Source organism: Diceros bicornis, chromosome 12 (genome assembly GCF_020826845.1).
Source record: "Diceros bicornis minor isolate mBicDic1 chromosome 12, mDicBic1.mat.cur, whole genome shotgun sequence".
NCBI classification, from domain to species: Eukaryota; Metazoa; Chordata; class Mammalia; order Perissodactyla; family Rhinocerotidae; genus Diceros; species Diceros bicornis.
Window position 1 is genome coordinate 45,183,255 of NC_080751.1, and position 17,501 is coordinate 45,200,755.

The window sequence follows — 17,501 nt, forward strand, 5'->3', positions numbered from 1 at the left end:
AAAACAATAGTTTGGATAAGGTTCCTTTCCACAAATTCTTTTAATTCAACTGAAGTAAACACAGGCCCATTATAAGAAATAATATATGGAATCTTTGTAGTCACTGGAAGAACTGCATAGGACTGAACTAAACTAACAAAATAACATCCAAATATTTTAAAGTGTATTTAAAATTAATCGATGGAAATAAACCTGTGTCGTCCTAGCCAAATTGGTTTTGTATAATAAACTATGAAAACATTGTCCTTGATGACTTGATTAAGCTGAGTCATCTTATTTTCCAGGTGCAACATTGTACTGCAAGTCAATCAATACAGTAATTTAAGTCACTTCAACTGTAATGGAAAAGTATGAAAAATTAGCTAAGATTGGAGAAGGGTCTTATGGGGTTGTGTTCAAATGCAGAAACAAAACCTCTGGACAAGTGGTAGCTATTAAAAAATTTGTGGAATCTGAAGATGATCCTGTTGTTAAGAAAATAGCACTAAGAGAAATACGTATGTTGAAGGTAGGTTAACTTTCTCTATATATCTGTAATATTATGGTATTGGGTGAAATATGTGTGCCAAAATTACAAAGAATTTTCCAGTGACATATTTCTTTTCATTGGACTTAAATTCCTTTGTTATCAGCAACTTTGGAAATAAATTGATCATCACTTTGGACTTTGGCCAGTCTGATGTTTAGCTATTATGAGTACAGCTGTAGATTATTAAAATATTGAAGTACTTCCAGTCTGGTTGGTAAAGATCCACTGTCCTAAGTCCCCTCATTCCCCTCCCCAGCCCTGGCCTTCCCTCCCCTGCAACCCCACCCCCACCCCCTAGCAACCAGCAACTAAAAGAGCATTTCCTGGCAGAGGGGCCCCCAGGACTGCTCAGGTGCCCCTGTAGGCATCAATATGGATTGATCCTGCCTGCACTCCACAGGTTCTTAGACCCATTTGAATATCCCCCCCAGGTATGTATACACATTTTGCACAAAGCTTTGGTTATAGTTGTTTTTGCTCTGATAGGATTTGACACGTAAGAATCATAAGTTCTCAATGTAAATTTTTTTCTATCCTAAAAATCTTACAGTTTTAGAGCCATGAGAGACCTTAGAGATGCTTCTCATCCAGCACCCTTATTTTATCAGAGAGGAAACTGAGGTGTGAGGCAGTGCTTCTCAAACGTTAATGTGCGTTGGAATCTCCTGGGGACCTTGTTGAAATGCAGGTTCTGAGTCGGAGGAATAGAGTGAGGCGAGATTCTGCATTTCTAACGAACTCCCAGATGGCACAGAAGCTGCTGGTTCGTGGACCACATTTTGAGTAACAAAATTCTGTGATTTCCTCAAGAACTCACAGCTGATCTTTGCTTTTGACATGTGTCATCTGTTTTTAGGACCCCAGAAATCCAGTTTATAAGGGAAGATAATAATTATCATATTGTCTGTCCTTTTCAAGTATTGTTTGTAGCAGGTTTCCTCAACTAATAAGACCTAGTGTTTTGTTTAAACTGTAATATGATATACATGGAGTTTTCAAGAGCACATCCATCATGATAAAAAAGTTTACTGTTACCTCTTAGCCAGCAGAGAGCGCTGGTGAGACAGCCAGCCTGTCACAGAGCTGAGCTCCAGGGTGTGTCTGAACCAGGCAATGGTTAGTTTTCTAATAAAAATAATGCTTTTTATCCCCCTCTCCCCCCAAGTCTTCAAGTAAAGTTAATACTCAGGTAGTACCTCCTGGGTTACATAACAAGTGCCCCAATTTGAGAATGAAGTTGAAGGTAAAAAGTAGCCAGATTCCAGCTCAGCTTGGTCTCTGGTGATGGCTCTCAGAATGTACACCTTTCCTGCTTTTGGTATATTACACCCATGCATGTCCTGAACAGATTCCTTCCCGGATAAATCTACCTTACTTTCCTCACATCTTCCTATTATTTAAATTTGATGTGATTCTCACCCCGCCCCCAACCCCTTACTGCCTGTATTACTTTAGACAGTCTCTGTTTTTCTGGCTAAGTTAATTTCATTTGCAAAGGAGATATACGTTGCTGATCCACCCAGAGACAGATTTGACCAGGTTAAACCTTGACATTGCATCCAGCTATAGCATCTGTGGATCCCTTACTCTCCTGGTAGAGACGCCGTTTTGCTTCCATTCTGCAGTGTTTGCTGCAGCAGAGAGCGGCTGGCTCACCTCTGGAACCTGTTTGCTCTCCTGCCATGTTTAGGCAATGGAGCACATGGAAAGCACTTTGATTTGGTGCTCTGGGCACATTTTCAATGTATAATGGATTCCCTTTCCCCAAACTGTTGAGCAGCAGGCACACAGTCATAGGGTGATGTTTCTTGTTCTACTTTTTTGATCAAGCCATGCTTACAGATACTGAGGTACAGGATGCTATATAAGTCCCTGTTCTTAAGACTCTCACTGGGCCTGCAAAATATTTCTTGAGCTTCCACTATATGCAGACTACTGTGTTCTCTCTCTTTATGTATCTTCCTGAGTAAATGGAATAGGATTTGGAAAGCCAGTTTGTCTACTGTACTGGGAGAACAACGGGGAAGATGAGTTATAAGTGGGAGTGATCAGCTGTCCTCATTTATAGCTCTTGTCCCAGTGTCCCGTCTGGTTAGCATCCTCTTTCAAAAGGGTCCTGGTGTGTGTGCAAAATTATGTGGTCTCCCTACCTGTAGTAAGGGTGACCATATGGGCCAGTTTGTTTGGGACAGGCCTGGCTTATACTCACTGCCCTGGTTTGGATGATGAATTATATATTTACTCCAGTGATGGATCATCTTACTTAATCAGGCTTTTTCCTTTGGTTTACAACTTTAAACAGAGGCTGTCTTGTGAAGTGCTTCAGTTTGGGAATAGAATTTAACACATAAAACATCCAAGCATAAGAGAGAACAACGGAATCAAAGAACAGAACTGAAAATGTGATAAAAAAATTAAAAACACAGACTCACTGTGGGGACTCCTAGAATAGGCAGTTTTGTCAGAATTGAGGACTGGGATCTAGTGTTTCTGAGCCAACATGAAAATCCAGGCTGGGTTTAACTCCAGCTGACATTTACATTAAATCCACGGCAATATGTAAGCTGAACGGGTATTGATGATGTTTTATATTAAAAGCCTTTTACTCAATAATTCCGTTTCCTCAATTTTGTATTCAGGTTATTTTATGACTTGAATATGCAGAATTTCCACGAAATGCATAAAGTATTTTTGGCTGTAGTGCTTGTATTTTAAATTGTGTACTTTATTTGCTATCTCCAGAGAGATTCAAGCAGCTTAGTTGCCATCTAGTATGGGTACATTAGATGAATTCTTAAATTTTTCTTTCAACTTTAAGATTCTATGATTCTTACTAAGAGTAGTTTCTCTTGTGAGTAACTGTAATAAAATTCTCCACAAAAAGTACATAGAGAATGATAAGCAAGGCCTTCTGTTCTTAAAATTGTAAGGGATCTGGGGAGAAGCTATTATGAGAAACAAATCACCAAACTTTTATTTCGATTCCTTTGCAGCAATTAAAACACCCAAACCTTGTGAACCTCATTGAGGTGTTCAGGAGAAAAAGGAAAATGCACTTAGTTTTTGAATACTGTGATCACACACTTTTAAATGAGCTGGAAAGAAACCCAAATGGGTAAGTAATCTAGAAACTAAAGCCCTGTGTGGCCAGTTCCCAGTTTCATTATATGTGGGATTAACTATGGCAACTTTCTAATCTGAGCCACGGTTCCCCTTTCTACCCAGATGCATCAATTGGCTACCCCTCTCCAATCTCTGTTCTCATATGCTCAAACGAATATTATCCTAGAGTAATAATAATTAGGAAGACAAATCTACTGCAAATATAAATCACAATTCATTTTGAGGCTAAATTATATATTGGATTGTCTGAATTCAAGGAATGAACCATGGTTCAGTATTAGGAAATCTATTCATATAATTCACTAATAGGTTAAAGGAGAAAAAAATACATATAGTTGATAAAATTTGAAAAGGTAGTTGATAAATTCAACATCCTTTTCTTATATATATATATTTGTGTGTGTGTGTGTGAGGAAGATCAGCCCCGAGCTAACGTCCATGCCAATCCTCCTCGTTTTGCTGAGGAAGACTGGCCCTGAGCTAACATCCGTGCCCATCTTCCTCTACTTTATACGGGACGCTGCCATAGCATGGCCTGACAAGCGGTGCGTCGGTGCGAGCCCGGGATCCGAACCGGGGCCACCAGCAGCAGAGCGTGAGCGCCTAACCGCTACACCACGGGGCCGGCCCCTCAACATTCTTTTCTGATTATTAAAAAGACCTTAGCAGACTAGGATTAAAATACTTTCTTAGCACAGAGACACGAAAAAAAAACTAAAGGAACCCCCATTAAAGTGAGAAGACAAGGATATCAGTTGTCACCACCATAACGTAACATTGTTCTGAGAGCTCTAGCCAATGTAATGTAATAAGAAAAACAAGTAGAATATATAACTTTTGGAAACAAGATTAAATTGTCATTATTAGCATTATATTATTCTAGAAAATCTAAAAGAATTGCCTAAAGTTATTAAAACTAATGGAATTCATATAATGACTATAGCACTCTGAATTCCACAAACAAAAATTAACAGCTTCTGTATCAATCAGCACTTTAGAAAATCTAGTGGAGAAGGATCCCAATCAAATATCAACAACAACAAAAAAGTTGAGGAATAAAGATAAAAAGAATTGTTCAGACTCTACAAAAAGACAACTACAAAACTTAACTGAGGTACATAAAAGATTTTATTTAAATAAACGTATATTTCTAGATGGAAATATTCATAATTACAAAGATACTGCCTCCCTGATTTATTTATTTATTACATAAAAATCTAATCAAAATGCCAATGGGATTTTTTTATTAACTTGAAAAAATTAGACTAAATCAATAAATTTTTTAAAAAGAAGAAAGGGAACTTGAACTTCCAAATATTAAATCATTACTAGTTTGAGAGATTCCCTTTGACAAAAAGTACCATAAACAAAATTTAAAAAGTAGTGGCAAATTGGGTAAATTATTTGCCAGATGAAGAATTAATATAATTTCATATCTATATTTGAAGATTTTGCAAGTCAAATTTTAAAAAAGATTAATACCCAGTTAGAGAATATATTCATTCAAAAAAAATTTAGTGAACTCTTTCTGCTGTGCCAAGCTAGGTGCTGAGGATACAGCAGTGAACAAAACATACAAAAAAAGTTGCCTAACCTTCTGGAACTTACGTCTAGTGGATGTGAAAAACAAATCATAAAAAAAGAGGGGGAAAATGACCAATACACCTATGAAAAAATGTTTATCCTCTCTATTAATCAAAGACAATCAAATTTTCAAAATAAGGTAACATTTCCCACCTATCAAATTGGCAAAGATTTTTCAAAAATCAATATATGCAGTATGTTAAAGTCAGGGAATCAGCTGGAGAGAGTGTATAATTAGGAGGGCAGTTTGACAGTATGTACAAAAACCTTTTAAACTGTTTTCATCCTTTTGACCAAGAAATTCCATTTAGAGAAATTTGTGTTAAGAAAATAATCAGGTGCAAAAATTTATGCATAAGAATGTTCAACACATCATTAACAACAAAAAAAATTGGAACTAATCTAATTTTTCAGTAGTAAAGATTTGGTTAAATGCTCTTTGATATATCCATACAGTGGAACACTATGCATCCAGCCCATTAAAAGCCAGCTGTAGAAGAGAGGTTAATGTCCTGGGGAAATGTTCATGGAATGGTATGTGCAAAAATGAGATTACAAAGTAGAATGTTCAGTGTAACTGAAAATTTATTTTGAATTTTCCTAGTATTCTAGTGAATTCACGTATTTTACTTTTAAAATAAAAATTAATTTTTAAAAGTTAAAATAATGAATTAATTCATAGTTCAACTTTATTATGAGCTAACTAGAGTTTTGTGTGTTGGCTTAGAGGATAGATGTGTTCAGCCGTGCTATAAATTGGTTTATAAATTAACATACATTTTCATAAAATAAGAAATTTATACTTCATGTATCCTCCAAGACCCTCAAAATAAAAATACATTTTAGGGCCGGCCTGGTGGCATAGTGGTTAAGTTCACGCACTTTGCTTCAGAGGCCCAGGGTATGCAAGTTCAGATCCTGGATGTGGACCTACACACTGCTTATCAAGCCATGCTGTGGCAGGCATCCCACATATAAAGTGGAGGAAGATGGGCACAGATGTTAGCCCAGGGCCAATCTTCCTCAGCAGAAAGAGGAGGATTGGCAACAGATGTTGGCTCAGGGCTAATCTTCCTCACCAAAAATTAAAAAATAAAAAATAAATAAAAATACAATACATACACTGCACGTACCAGTTTAATTGAACTGAACATCTTTCTCTTCCCTCTGTGCACCCTAAGCTTTCCTGCCTGTAGGACTTAGCTCATGCTCTTCCTTTGACCTAGAATATTCTAACCTTTTCCACTTTCCCTGTCTCTATCATAATCTTTGAAATGTGAAATCCTAGAGATTCATCTCTGAGATTCCTCCATTTGGGGAAATAGAATACCCAAAGAATTTTATTTTTATCCCTGTTATGGTACTTGGCACTTACTACCTTATATGTCTTTTTGTGCATAATCTCTCTCTCTCACTGGGCTATAAGTTTTTTGAATGCAGAATTCATACTTAATTCATCTTAATAGCTTCCTCAGTCTGCAGCATTCTTTCACTCATTTACTTCAGAAATATTTTGTTGAGCACTTTCGCTGGTGGCAAAGATATAAGAGCACAATCCTGCCCTCAAGAAGCTTAAAATCTAATGAAGAGACAGATAAATCAAAGTAGAAATTACAAATGGCTGTGTTGATTGGGTTAATGTTGGTGCAGAGGATACACAAGAGAAGCAGCTCCAACATCTATGGTCCTGAGGAATCAGGGAAGTTTCTGCAGAGGAGGAAGCATTTGGGCTGAGACTTTGAAAAGGAGAAGAGTTAGCCAGTTGGACAATCTTGGAGTAATGCACAGAGCAAGAAAGAGCAAGGCATAGTCAGGCAACTCCGCATGTATTTAGCAACCACAAGGATACCCTACTTTTCACTCTTTAAGTTTTACAAATGTATTTAGCAATGCCAGGGTATACAAGTGCTTTTGGTCAGCCCTGAAGCTTGGATCTACATAGGGGAATGCAAATAGGAGTAGGAACAATGCTTTTATGAAATACTGGGTACTTCCAGATAACAACGACTAATTAAAAACATTCATCTACTTCCACTCCCTCCCTAAAACCTACTTAAATATCAGCCAAGGGAGTATAAACCCAGTGAAGAGCAAACAGAGGTAAACAACCAGACAGCATACATACCAAGCTATCTGACCATTGTTTATTAGGGTAACTTCACGGAGTTGGGAAAAATAACTGGTGTGCAGATATGAGATGATCAATATAGTAGATGTGTAGGGTGAGCTGTGGGATGGTGAGATGATTAAGAGACCCAAGGACTAAATTATATCATAAAGAAGAGTTGATGTAACACTGAAGTGAGATGGTGACAGTGTACTACTTCCCCTGCCAGATGAAAGCTTCTCGTGTCCTCTACATTTTGGGTAGAGAAAAAAGCATTTGTTAGATCAATAGCTGCATACTAAGTACTGAGACTGTCGGATTTACTGCATGTATGTAAAGAAACTGCAACTGGCATCATCTGATTAAACTTAAAATAATCTATTCCCATTCTCTAAGATCCTTCTCTGTTCTACAAACGCTCTGTTCTACAATAGATACAATAGATAAATTAATTGGTAATGTGACAGGAATTACCACCCTGCCAACAGGAAAGATTTCCCTTCACTGTCATTGCACTATATATAATGGAATAATTTTGCCTTCAAGAAGCTTAAAATCTAGGGGCCGGCCCGGTGGCGCAAGTGGTTGGGTGCGCGCGCTCCGCTGCGGCGGCCCGGGGTTCGCTGGTTCGGATCCCGGGCACGCACCGACGCACTGCTTTGGCAAGCCATGCTGTGGCGGCGTCCCATATAAAGTGGAGGAAGATGGGCACGGATGTTAGCACAGGGCCGTCTTCCTCGGCAAAAAAAGAGGAGGATTGGCGGATGTTAGCACAGGGCTGATCTCCTCACAAAAAAAAAAAAGAAACTTAAAATCTAATGAGGAATCAGATACTAAGGAACAATTATAAATGATTATAGTGTTATAAAACTACTACATGAGTTTATAAAATGATAGCTCTCCGCTTCTGGCTGGCAACAGCACATCATGTACATCTTTAAATCAGGCTTCAATTTCTTTCTTTCTTTTTTTTTTTTTTTTTTTGGTGAGAAAGATTGGCCCTGGGCTAACATCCATGCCCATCTTCCTCTGCTTTATGTGTGGGATGCCTGTCACAGCACAGCTTGATAAGCGGTGCATAGCTCCATGCCCAGGACCCAAACCTGCGAACCCTGGGCCGCCAAAGCAGAGCGCACGAACTTAACCACTGTGCCACTGGGCCAGCCCCATTCAATTTCTTTTTTTTTAATTTCAGCTTTATTGATATATAATTGAGAGATAAAAAGCTTGAATTTCTTTCTCAGTTAACTAATCATAGAAAATTTTCCATAAGGCTATGGGTATGGGTTGGTGGAGGGTTGGCAGTGAATTATGAGTATTAAGAAATTCAATAGTGAGGAGATCACCAGTGTTCTAAACAGCGATAGAGTAGTTATGTCCGAGATGATGAAGTAGGGAGGTCCTTCCTTTGAATGGCTTCCTGATTTCAGTGGGGATGTTGCTATTCCTGGATGACAGAGGCTAAGTAGTAGTACTTCGCTTCCAGAAGTTACTCTAATAGGCAACAGGGCCACAGTGATGATCAGAATTGTTTAATCTGACCGTAGGTGCTCTCAAACCGAAACAGAGGGGCAGATCACTAAGTTTCTATTTGTTCTATAGACTAGTGACTTGAGTCACCACAATAGCCAGTTCACAGACCCAGGGCCTCACGAATGAAGGGGAGACAGCTATCCTTGAGGAATAGCCCTGTGATAACATCACATGTATGTACTCAATTCTTCCTCTTAGCCTACCCCAAAATAGCCAGTGGCCATTTACCAGCATTGTGCACTGGGAACAGAGAATTACCCAATCTTTCAGGAATTACTGGACAATGCTCTGAAGTAAAGCCAATCACCAGTATCTTGAAAACCACTGTGGTTCACCGGTTTTGGAGAGGATGGAAAGTATAATGAGAGTCAGGTGGCAAATGAAATTTTGACTTGAATTCATCTTATGGTAGTCCTAGTAGGTCCACGAATCCATCCTTGGGGTTATTTCCCCATTTCCTAACTGGATAGTTGAAGTAGATACACTAGCAAAAGGAAGAAGAGCCAGTTGGCTCTGTTCCAAGGAATAAAGGCTATTATGGTAGGAGGAGCCTAGTAGAAGTGTCTGGCACACTGCTTCTTTACCAAAATAGAAAACTGAAAGCGATACTGCATATTTGGGGAAGAGCATAGATTAGTGCTACCATTAAATAGTCGGGAAGTATATGAGCATGTTGCAATCCTCTCCAACACTCTTGTCTTCTCAAATCTTTGGATTTCTTCCTCCTCATTTTACTAATGAATTTCTGGCATTTCAGCTTCATTTGGCATAGGCAACCATTTAGTCCAGGTTTCAATCAATCAATTCAGCAATCAACTAGACTCACTCGTAGCTGCTGCAGGTAGTCTGTTGAAACCAGAGTCGCTAATAAGTGTGCCCATATTATTATAATCAGCCCAATCTAAAATTGTGTTTCTTCCTCTCTGGTCCTACGCCTATGCAATCCATTTCCACATACATTCCCTTTAATTCCCTGCTAATTCTTATAAATTAGCAAAATTTTATAGTTATTTGTGCTGTGTAAATCTTTTCCTCTGTTTGACTTGGTAATGGGCTCCCTGGGACATGCTGGGATCTGACTTTAGGTAAGGTTTGGAGACCTTGAGAGGTAGTAGGGAGAAGAGACTGGAGAAGAACTGGCATTCCCATGCAGTGCAGCTGCCTCAAGTGAGATCATTAGAGGGTCCTCAACAAGGCAAAACCAGCCTCATCAAACAAGTTTGGGGGCTACTTCACATGAGAAGGTACATTTGATGGGAAGTTGGGGTGCTCCTAGTTATACGAGTACTCCCAAATGTCACATTTCAGTTGAAGTATATCTCTTTCTCAGTTAATTAACTGGGAAATTAGTTAACCTCATATAAATTCAATCCACGTTGTCATTTAGCACTGTGCAGGATTAGTCTCAGTGTCTGATTTTTCAGTCACGTCATGGTGGTCCCACTGGGTCCATAGAGTGAGTCCTACAGATATAAGAAATAAGAGGTTCTTTTAGAGCAACCATTGAAACTCCTGGTTTCCTAACTGTGCCACGATATTAAAGCCCTAAACTTGACCTTTTTTTCCTTTAATTTTTACAGTGAAGTGAGAAACAGCCAGCCCACCCCACTTTTCTTTTATTACTTTCCCATATATTCTCATATTGTTCTATCACATTGAGTCCAGCAAAGCTTTGCCTTGAATAGGCATTTTATTCCAGATGACCACAAGTGGTTATTTAAATACTTGTTTCATCAGTGAGTCCATTACTGGAACGTTTACCAGTGTTCCAGCCTCTAAGGGTAACTAGATCCTCCTGACTTCAGACCCAACTAAACCAGATAGCCAACCCTAGATTCCCAAGGCCTTGAGTTGGTTTCCCACATGCACTTCTGGTATCATATTCTGAACTGGTCAGGATTCAACAACAGAATTCACTCTAGCTAGTTTAAGCAAAAAGGTCTTTATTACAGGGTATTAGTTTATAAAATTTCTGAGAGTGCCAGAGAAACAAGCTTAGTTGAGCACCTGTTAGGTACTAAGTACTGCTCTAGGCCCTGGAGCTTCAGTAATGGACAAGATAAAGTCCTTGCAGAATTACAAGTCTTTGAAGAAAAATAAAGCACACTGAGGAATTAGAGAATGCCTAGGGAGGGGAGTAGGAGGAACAATAAACACAAAGATTTGGAGGTGTAAACAAGCCCGGCATATTCAGGAAATAGCAGAAACTAATGGGCTGGATTGGAGTGTCTGTGGGGATGTGGTAGGAGATAAAGGTGGAGAAGTTCCTAGAAGTGAAATCATTAAAAGGCTGGTAGGCCGTAGTGACAAGTTTGGATTTTCTTCTAGGAAAGCAAGGATTAACTGAGAAGGACTCAGTTCATCTTGGGTAATGATAATGAAATCGTTTTCCATATTAAGTTATATAACAAACTAAAACAAAGACAGTGAGTTCTCATGTCAGCATCGAGAGTCCCCAGAGTGGTTGAGAGGGCTGTCTCCGAGCAATCCAGAGTCCCTGATCATGTTACCCTTACGAACCCATTCAATCTTGAACTAAGATGTCTAGTTTCTGCTTTTAGGCCTTCATTATTACTTTAAGTATTTGTTTTTGCCCTCACCCAAAGTATAGTATTTAAACGTTGAGTATCAGTAGATTTCTACAGGTTTTATTTCACTCCAAAATGCTTTGAAGAGTGTTGCCTGTGGCTGAATAATGTTGCAATGCTCTATCTTTCTGGAATGGGCACTGTATGAATCTGTATTCTCTTTGATAACTATTTTCTGTTTGTAAGATCAGTGGTATTTGTTTGTTGTTGTTACTTTGTATATAAACTTTGTTTTGCCTAAGATGGAATCTGCCTTCTTGGAATCTGAGCTAACTAAGGATTCTGTTTTGCACAGAGCTGTGACACTTCCTGTGAGATGCCATTAAACACTCCTCTTCCATAGCAATAGCTCGGGACTTTCCTATGACGTTATTTCATGCCTGATTCCATGTTATTAACACTAGTAACCAGGGTTCTGCCAGTTTCTGAACCCTCATGCCTGCCTGGTTTCCCAGTTCCAGAACCTGGTCCCCTGTACCTGTAGTACTTAGGGCCAGCCGGCATTGTTTCCACATGAATAGGGCCTTGTGTTACTCTAGCCATTCCCTCCCAAGGACTGAAGTCCATTTCCCTTCCCTCCACCACTACTGCCCTAATCTGAGTCACCAAATCTCACCTGGATTATTAAATTAGCCTCCTAATTAATCTCTCTGTATCCACTTTGCCCCCACATCCATTCTTCATATTATGTCTTGTCCTCTTGAGTCCTTTCAATGACTTCTCTTTGTACTTAGAATAAAATCCAAGTTTCTTGCCAAGATTTATAAGGCCCTCTGTGGTTTGGCCCCTGCCGGCCTCACCATCTTCTTCACTCATGCTTTGGCCACGCTGGCCTCCCTGTTGTGTCTCCCGCACTCCCATTCTTTCTCACCTCAGGGCCTCTTGCTGTTCTTTGGGGGCTCTTTTTGCTTTGTACAGTCTCAGTCCCATCTACTGGCCTCATCTGATCTCAGACCTTCACCTCCTGAACCTATGTAGATGTTAAAACCTGGACTCTTAAGGGATAAGACTTCTCAACAAATTTATGGGGTGTTCCGTTTTTACACATGAGGAAAACTGAAGGCACAAATAACTTGCCCAACGTTATAAAACTGGGAAGCAGCACAGCTGGGATTTGAACTCGATCTCATAGTGCTCAAAATGGCCATACTATTCTTTCTGACTTTTATAAAAAAACATTTAAACAATATTGTCTCAGGTTTGGCTCTAGGTAAAGGGGGGAGAAGGATAAAGTTATATCAGAATTCAGTGTAGGAAATAGAAACCACTCTAGACATTTCAAGTGGAAAGGGATTTAATACTGAGAATTAGGTACTTTCACATTAGTAACAATTAGAAGAGCTGGAGTTAAAGGACTGCCGCCAGATCACTGATGTCAAGAGCATGCCACCATGATTGTGATCTGAGATCGAGAATCTGCTCTGAAAAAAATACTTGCATATACTTGTTGCTATTTCTTGGCATAGTCCCCAACCTCACGTGGTGATGTCTTGTCATAGCGCCATACCTGAGTCATACAGAGGTCATCCCCCTGCTCTGTAAGACCAGTACATCTGCATGATGAGTTCAGTTTTTAAAAAGTGAACTAAATGTATGATTTAAATATCCAAGTTTGGATATTTAAATATTGAATATTAAAACAGAGTGATGAGAGTGTTTGGAATTTTAGATAATTTTAAATTTTTTAATTAAAAAATCCTTACAATAGACATTTAGTAAAGGAAATCTTGTGTTTCAGATTTTGCAAATATGCAAACAACAACCCCATCTCTATGAAAAATGTTGAAAGATAAACAATACACTGAGAAAATATTTGTAGCATATGTGCAGACTCTGATATATATTGAGTCTTCATAAATAAATTTTAAAAAGATTAAACAGACCGATCAAAAAAATGATAAAGGGCATGAGCAGGAAATACACAAAAGGAGAAATGTAATGTCCAATAGTCATGTGAAAATTAGTCACTAATCATTAATGCAATGCAAATGAAAACCAAAATGAGATATCTTTTTATTTTAACCAAGATTGGCAAACATAACATTGGCAAAACCGAAGGGTGGCAAGACACTAAGGAGATAGGGATTTTAATGCACAGGTGTTTGGTGGGAGTGTAAGTGCATATAACCTTCCTTAGAGAGGGTAGTTTGTCAGTATGTAACTGTGAAGGCGTCATCATGAGACAGTGATGTGAGCAATGGAAAGACATCAACAGAAAGTTAAAGGGAATGTAATTGCTATAATTTATAGTGATGGTTCCACAAAGTATACACTCCCAGACAGAATATGTTACCCAGATCCCCAATTTCCCGATGGAAAATACTTTTCAATATTTCCCACACGCTGGGGCGGCCCTGTGGCCTAGTGGTTAAGTGCTCGCACTCCGATGCTGGCGACCTGGGTTCGGATCCCGGCGTGCACCCACGCACTGCTTCTCCAGCCATGCTGAGGCCGCATCCCACGTACAGCAACTAGAAAGATGTGCAACTATGACATACAACTATCTACTGGGGCTTTGGGGGGAAAATAAATAAATAAATATTTCCCACACGGAATGAGACTTCTGCAAAGACAAGAAGCTCCCAGCCTCCCATTCTCATGGGACCCTTATTCTCCCTGGCCCCCCCGGCTGTGTACCTGTCTGCTTACCGGGTGTAAGTAACTGTTACAAAACAACTCTAGCACTTGAGTGTTTACCACCAACATGAGGTGTATGAATTGAAGGTGAGTCTTCAAGCATGCCTTTTTTCCCTACTAAACTAGGTCTCAGATCTACCTGAAGTTCATACCTGCAGGATCAAAATGTAACTTGTGCCTACCATTGGTCTCAGAAATCCCACTTCTAGAACTTACCTTAAAAAGATAATTGCACAACTGCAATAAGATGGATGATTACAGATATTCATTGAAGCATTATTTCTAGAAATAAAAATTGGGTCAACCTAATTGCTCATCAGTGAGCACTAACTAAGTAAATTATGATACATCCATATAATAAGATCTACAGCCACTAAAATATGTGTAAACATATTAGTATTTGTACCTCCATGCATGAAATGTTTCTGAAAGAGTCGGGGAAAGTTGCAGAGGAAGAAATGGGTGACTAGGCAGGTGTGAGAGAGAATTCTTCATGGATGTACTTTTATGCTTTAAAAATTTTGAACTATATGAATGCATTTATTTAATAAAGTTAAAAAGTAAATGCAGAGAAAAACAGAGAAACAGAGACGCCTGAAGGGACAGCCATTGCAAGTTACCGCAATTATTTTGGGATAGCAAGGTTTGAGTCAACACTTTTTATTCCTTTACTTTTCTATATTGTTTGAACTTTTGTCATAAGTATGTGTCATTTTTACAGTTGTAAAATTTTCAAATTACAAAAGAAAATTAAATAACTAAAATGAAAAAATAGTAAAGCAATTTTCACTAAAACATTAAAAAAAAACATTTCCAAGACGCCCTTTGCACTGTGCACATTGGCTATGACAAGCCCCACCCATGCCAATTCTATTCCCAGCCCCTGCTCTTGAAACTGTATTCTAGGAGTTTTCATTTTCTTTTTTTTTTTTCTCCAGAGTTGCTGATGGAGTGATCAAAAGCATATTATGGCAAACACTTCAAGCTCTTAATTTCTGTCATAAACATAATGTAAGTAACATTTTCTAATGTATTTGTTCATTTCTTCATGATGACTCTTTTTTCCTAAATAGCTCAAGGGTCTATGAAGAGGGAAAGTGAGAACAGGAGGAGCAAAACAAAAGGAAGTTACAGAATATGAGGAAAGCAATTCATGTCCCTTTTCCAATTTCTGTAAGAATCAAATTACTAATTCCTCATGAATTAAAAGTTCGTATAAACTTAATATTTCCTTTTGCTGCAGTGCTAATGATTCCTATGATTTTTTCTGTGTGTGTGTGTGAGGAAGATTCGCCCTTACCTAACATCTGTTGCCAGTCTTCTTCCTTTTTGTTTTTTTTTGCTTGAGGAAGACCAGCCCTGAGCTAACATCTGTGCCAATCTTCCTTTATTTTGTATGTGGGATGCCTCCACAGGGTGGCTGACAAGTGGAGTAGGTCCTCGCCCAGGATCCGAACCTGCGAACCTGGGCCGCCGAAGCAGAGTGAGCCAAACTTGAACCACTTGGCCGTGGGGCCGGCCCCCTATGATTAGTTTTAAATTGGGTTAAAATAAGTTTTCAGGTAGTGTAATGCACTATGGCATTTGGTTTTATTTTGGTTTTATGTCTCTTAAGTCTTTTACTCTCTAACCGTCTTCCTCCCCCTACCTTTTTAAACAATTTTTCCATCGTTAATTTTTTTAGAGCCTTAGTTCTCAAACTTAAGCATGCATCAAAATCCCCTTGAGGTCTTGTTAAGACACAGCTTGCCGGGCCCCACCCCCAGTTTCTGATTCCATAGGTCTGGGCTAGGGCCTGAGAATTTGCATTTCTAACATTTTCTCAGCTGATACTGAAGCTGCTGGTCCAAGAACCACACTTTCAATACTGCTGTGTTATAGAAATCATTTTGGCTCATTGCTTCCTGTGTGGATTTAACTTGTTCTTTCACCTGTATTTCCTGTAAATTGGAATTAATATCCAGAGGCTTGGTCATATTCAGGTTCAGTTCTTTAGACAAGAATACTTCATATATTGTGCTATACACTTATGGCATCACCATCATGAGGCATATAATGTCTGGTTGTCCCACTTTGGATAATCTTGAAATAGATTAGCGGGTTCAGGAGGTATTAGTTTGATCCCCTCCATTATCAATTTCTGTGTCAACCTTTTCGCTTGATGGTTTTAGCATCCATAGGTGATTATTGCCTATATCTAATATTTCATTAGGATTAAAAGATGGTGATTTTCTAATTCTGTTATTCCTTCTGCATTTATTAATGGGAATTCTATGGAGAAGAACTTATCCTCATGGACTCTGCCGACTGTAAAATACAGTAAGATAAATATGTGATTATTTCCTTTATTTGTCAGTACTCAGAGTGATAAGTTGGCGTCATAGTAACCTCCGAGAGTGAACAATGAAGGGCTTTTGGGGGGTGTAGGACATCATTGTAAACTTATGGATTTTATGTATCTGATGAGTTTCAATCCTTTGCAATCATTGTTCTCTCTGATGAGCAAATTGTCCCATCTTACACCAGTGGGAGCTTCTTTAAATTGGCTCCTGGGTGCTTGTGCTATAACGATAGTTTTTAAAAAATAGCTCTAGACCTTTTGAATTGGGGCCTACACAGAGGCAGTCCTGAGGCAAGGATACAGACCACCATATGGTCAATTTTGATGCCAGCGGAATGTCTATCATAGTAGTCTAGGATTGCTGAAAAAGAGTAAAGATCACGGAACTAAATTTCAATTACTTAGGAGAAGCTTCCTTTAGTTTTAAGAAAGGCAGTGAAGTTTTTGTTAGTATAAATCACAAGCTTTTATTTTCTGTTAATAAAGTATAGAGTATTGTTCACGAGATACATAAACCTGTTTTTCATGATGCAGATTGTGCTTTCAGTGCTTACTAAAGATGATGCTGAATTTAATTCACATCTCCGTTGCTTTGCACCATGCTATGGGAGGTATTAGAGTTCACCTAAGGTCGCTGCAGGAGTTTTATGAGTAGTTAAAATGATTTTTTAAAAATTCTGTTTACCATAAGCATTTGTACTTTATCCCTATATAAGCAGACTGTGTGCAGTGTCCACAACTTGAATGCAATGTCTGTGGCTTACTTATCTTTATATCTCTTCAATGCCTAGCATGGATCTTTTTATATAAAGGGTGCTCAATAAATATTTACTGAATAACTGGATGAATGAGTGAATCAATCACTCAATCAGGTAGGTACTTACCTACCTGATTGTGACTTACTATTTCCAGCAGACCCAAACGTTATTGTAGCTCAGTGCAGCTGCCACCATTTCTCTGCTTGGAACAACACGTTCTGTACTTTCAGCTTTAAAATATTGAAAACCTCCAGTAGATAATCTATGACCTCTACTAAAAAATGGATAATTTTTCAGACAA

General features: G+C 38.8%; 1 protein-coding gene across 1 annotated transcript in view; it reads left to right on the top strand.

The window, feature by feature from the left end:
• Positions 1-305: 305 nt before the first annotated feature.
• The window catches only part of CDKL4 (cyclin dependent kinase like 4), a 33,387-nt gene continuing 16,191 nt past the window's right edge, over positions 306-17,501 (top strand). The window contains exons 1-3 of the mRNA XM_058551385.1: positions 306-508; positions 3,523-3,644; positions 15,040-15,112. Coding sequence (XP_058407368.1) covers positions 341-508; positions 3,523-3,644; positions 15,040-15,112 — 363 coding nt within the window. The 5' untranslated portion in view covers positions 306-340. The remainder of the gene's footprint in view (positions 509-3,522; positions 3,645-15,039; positions 15,113-17,501) is intronic.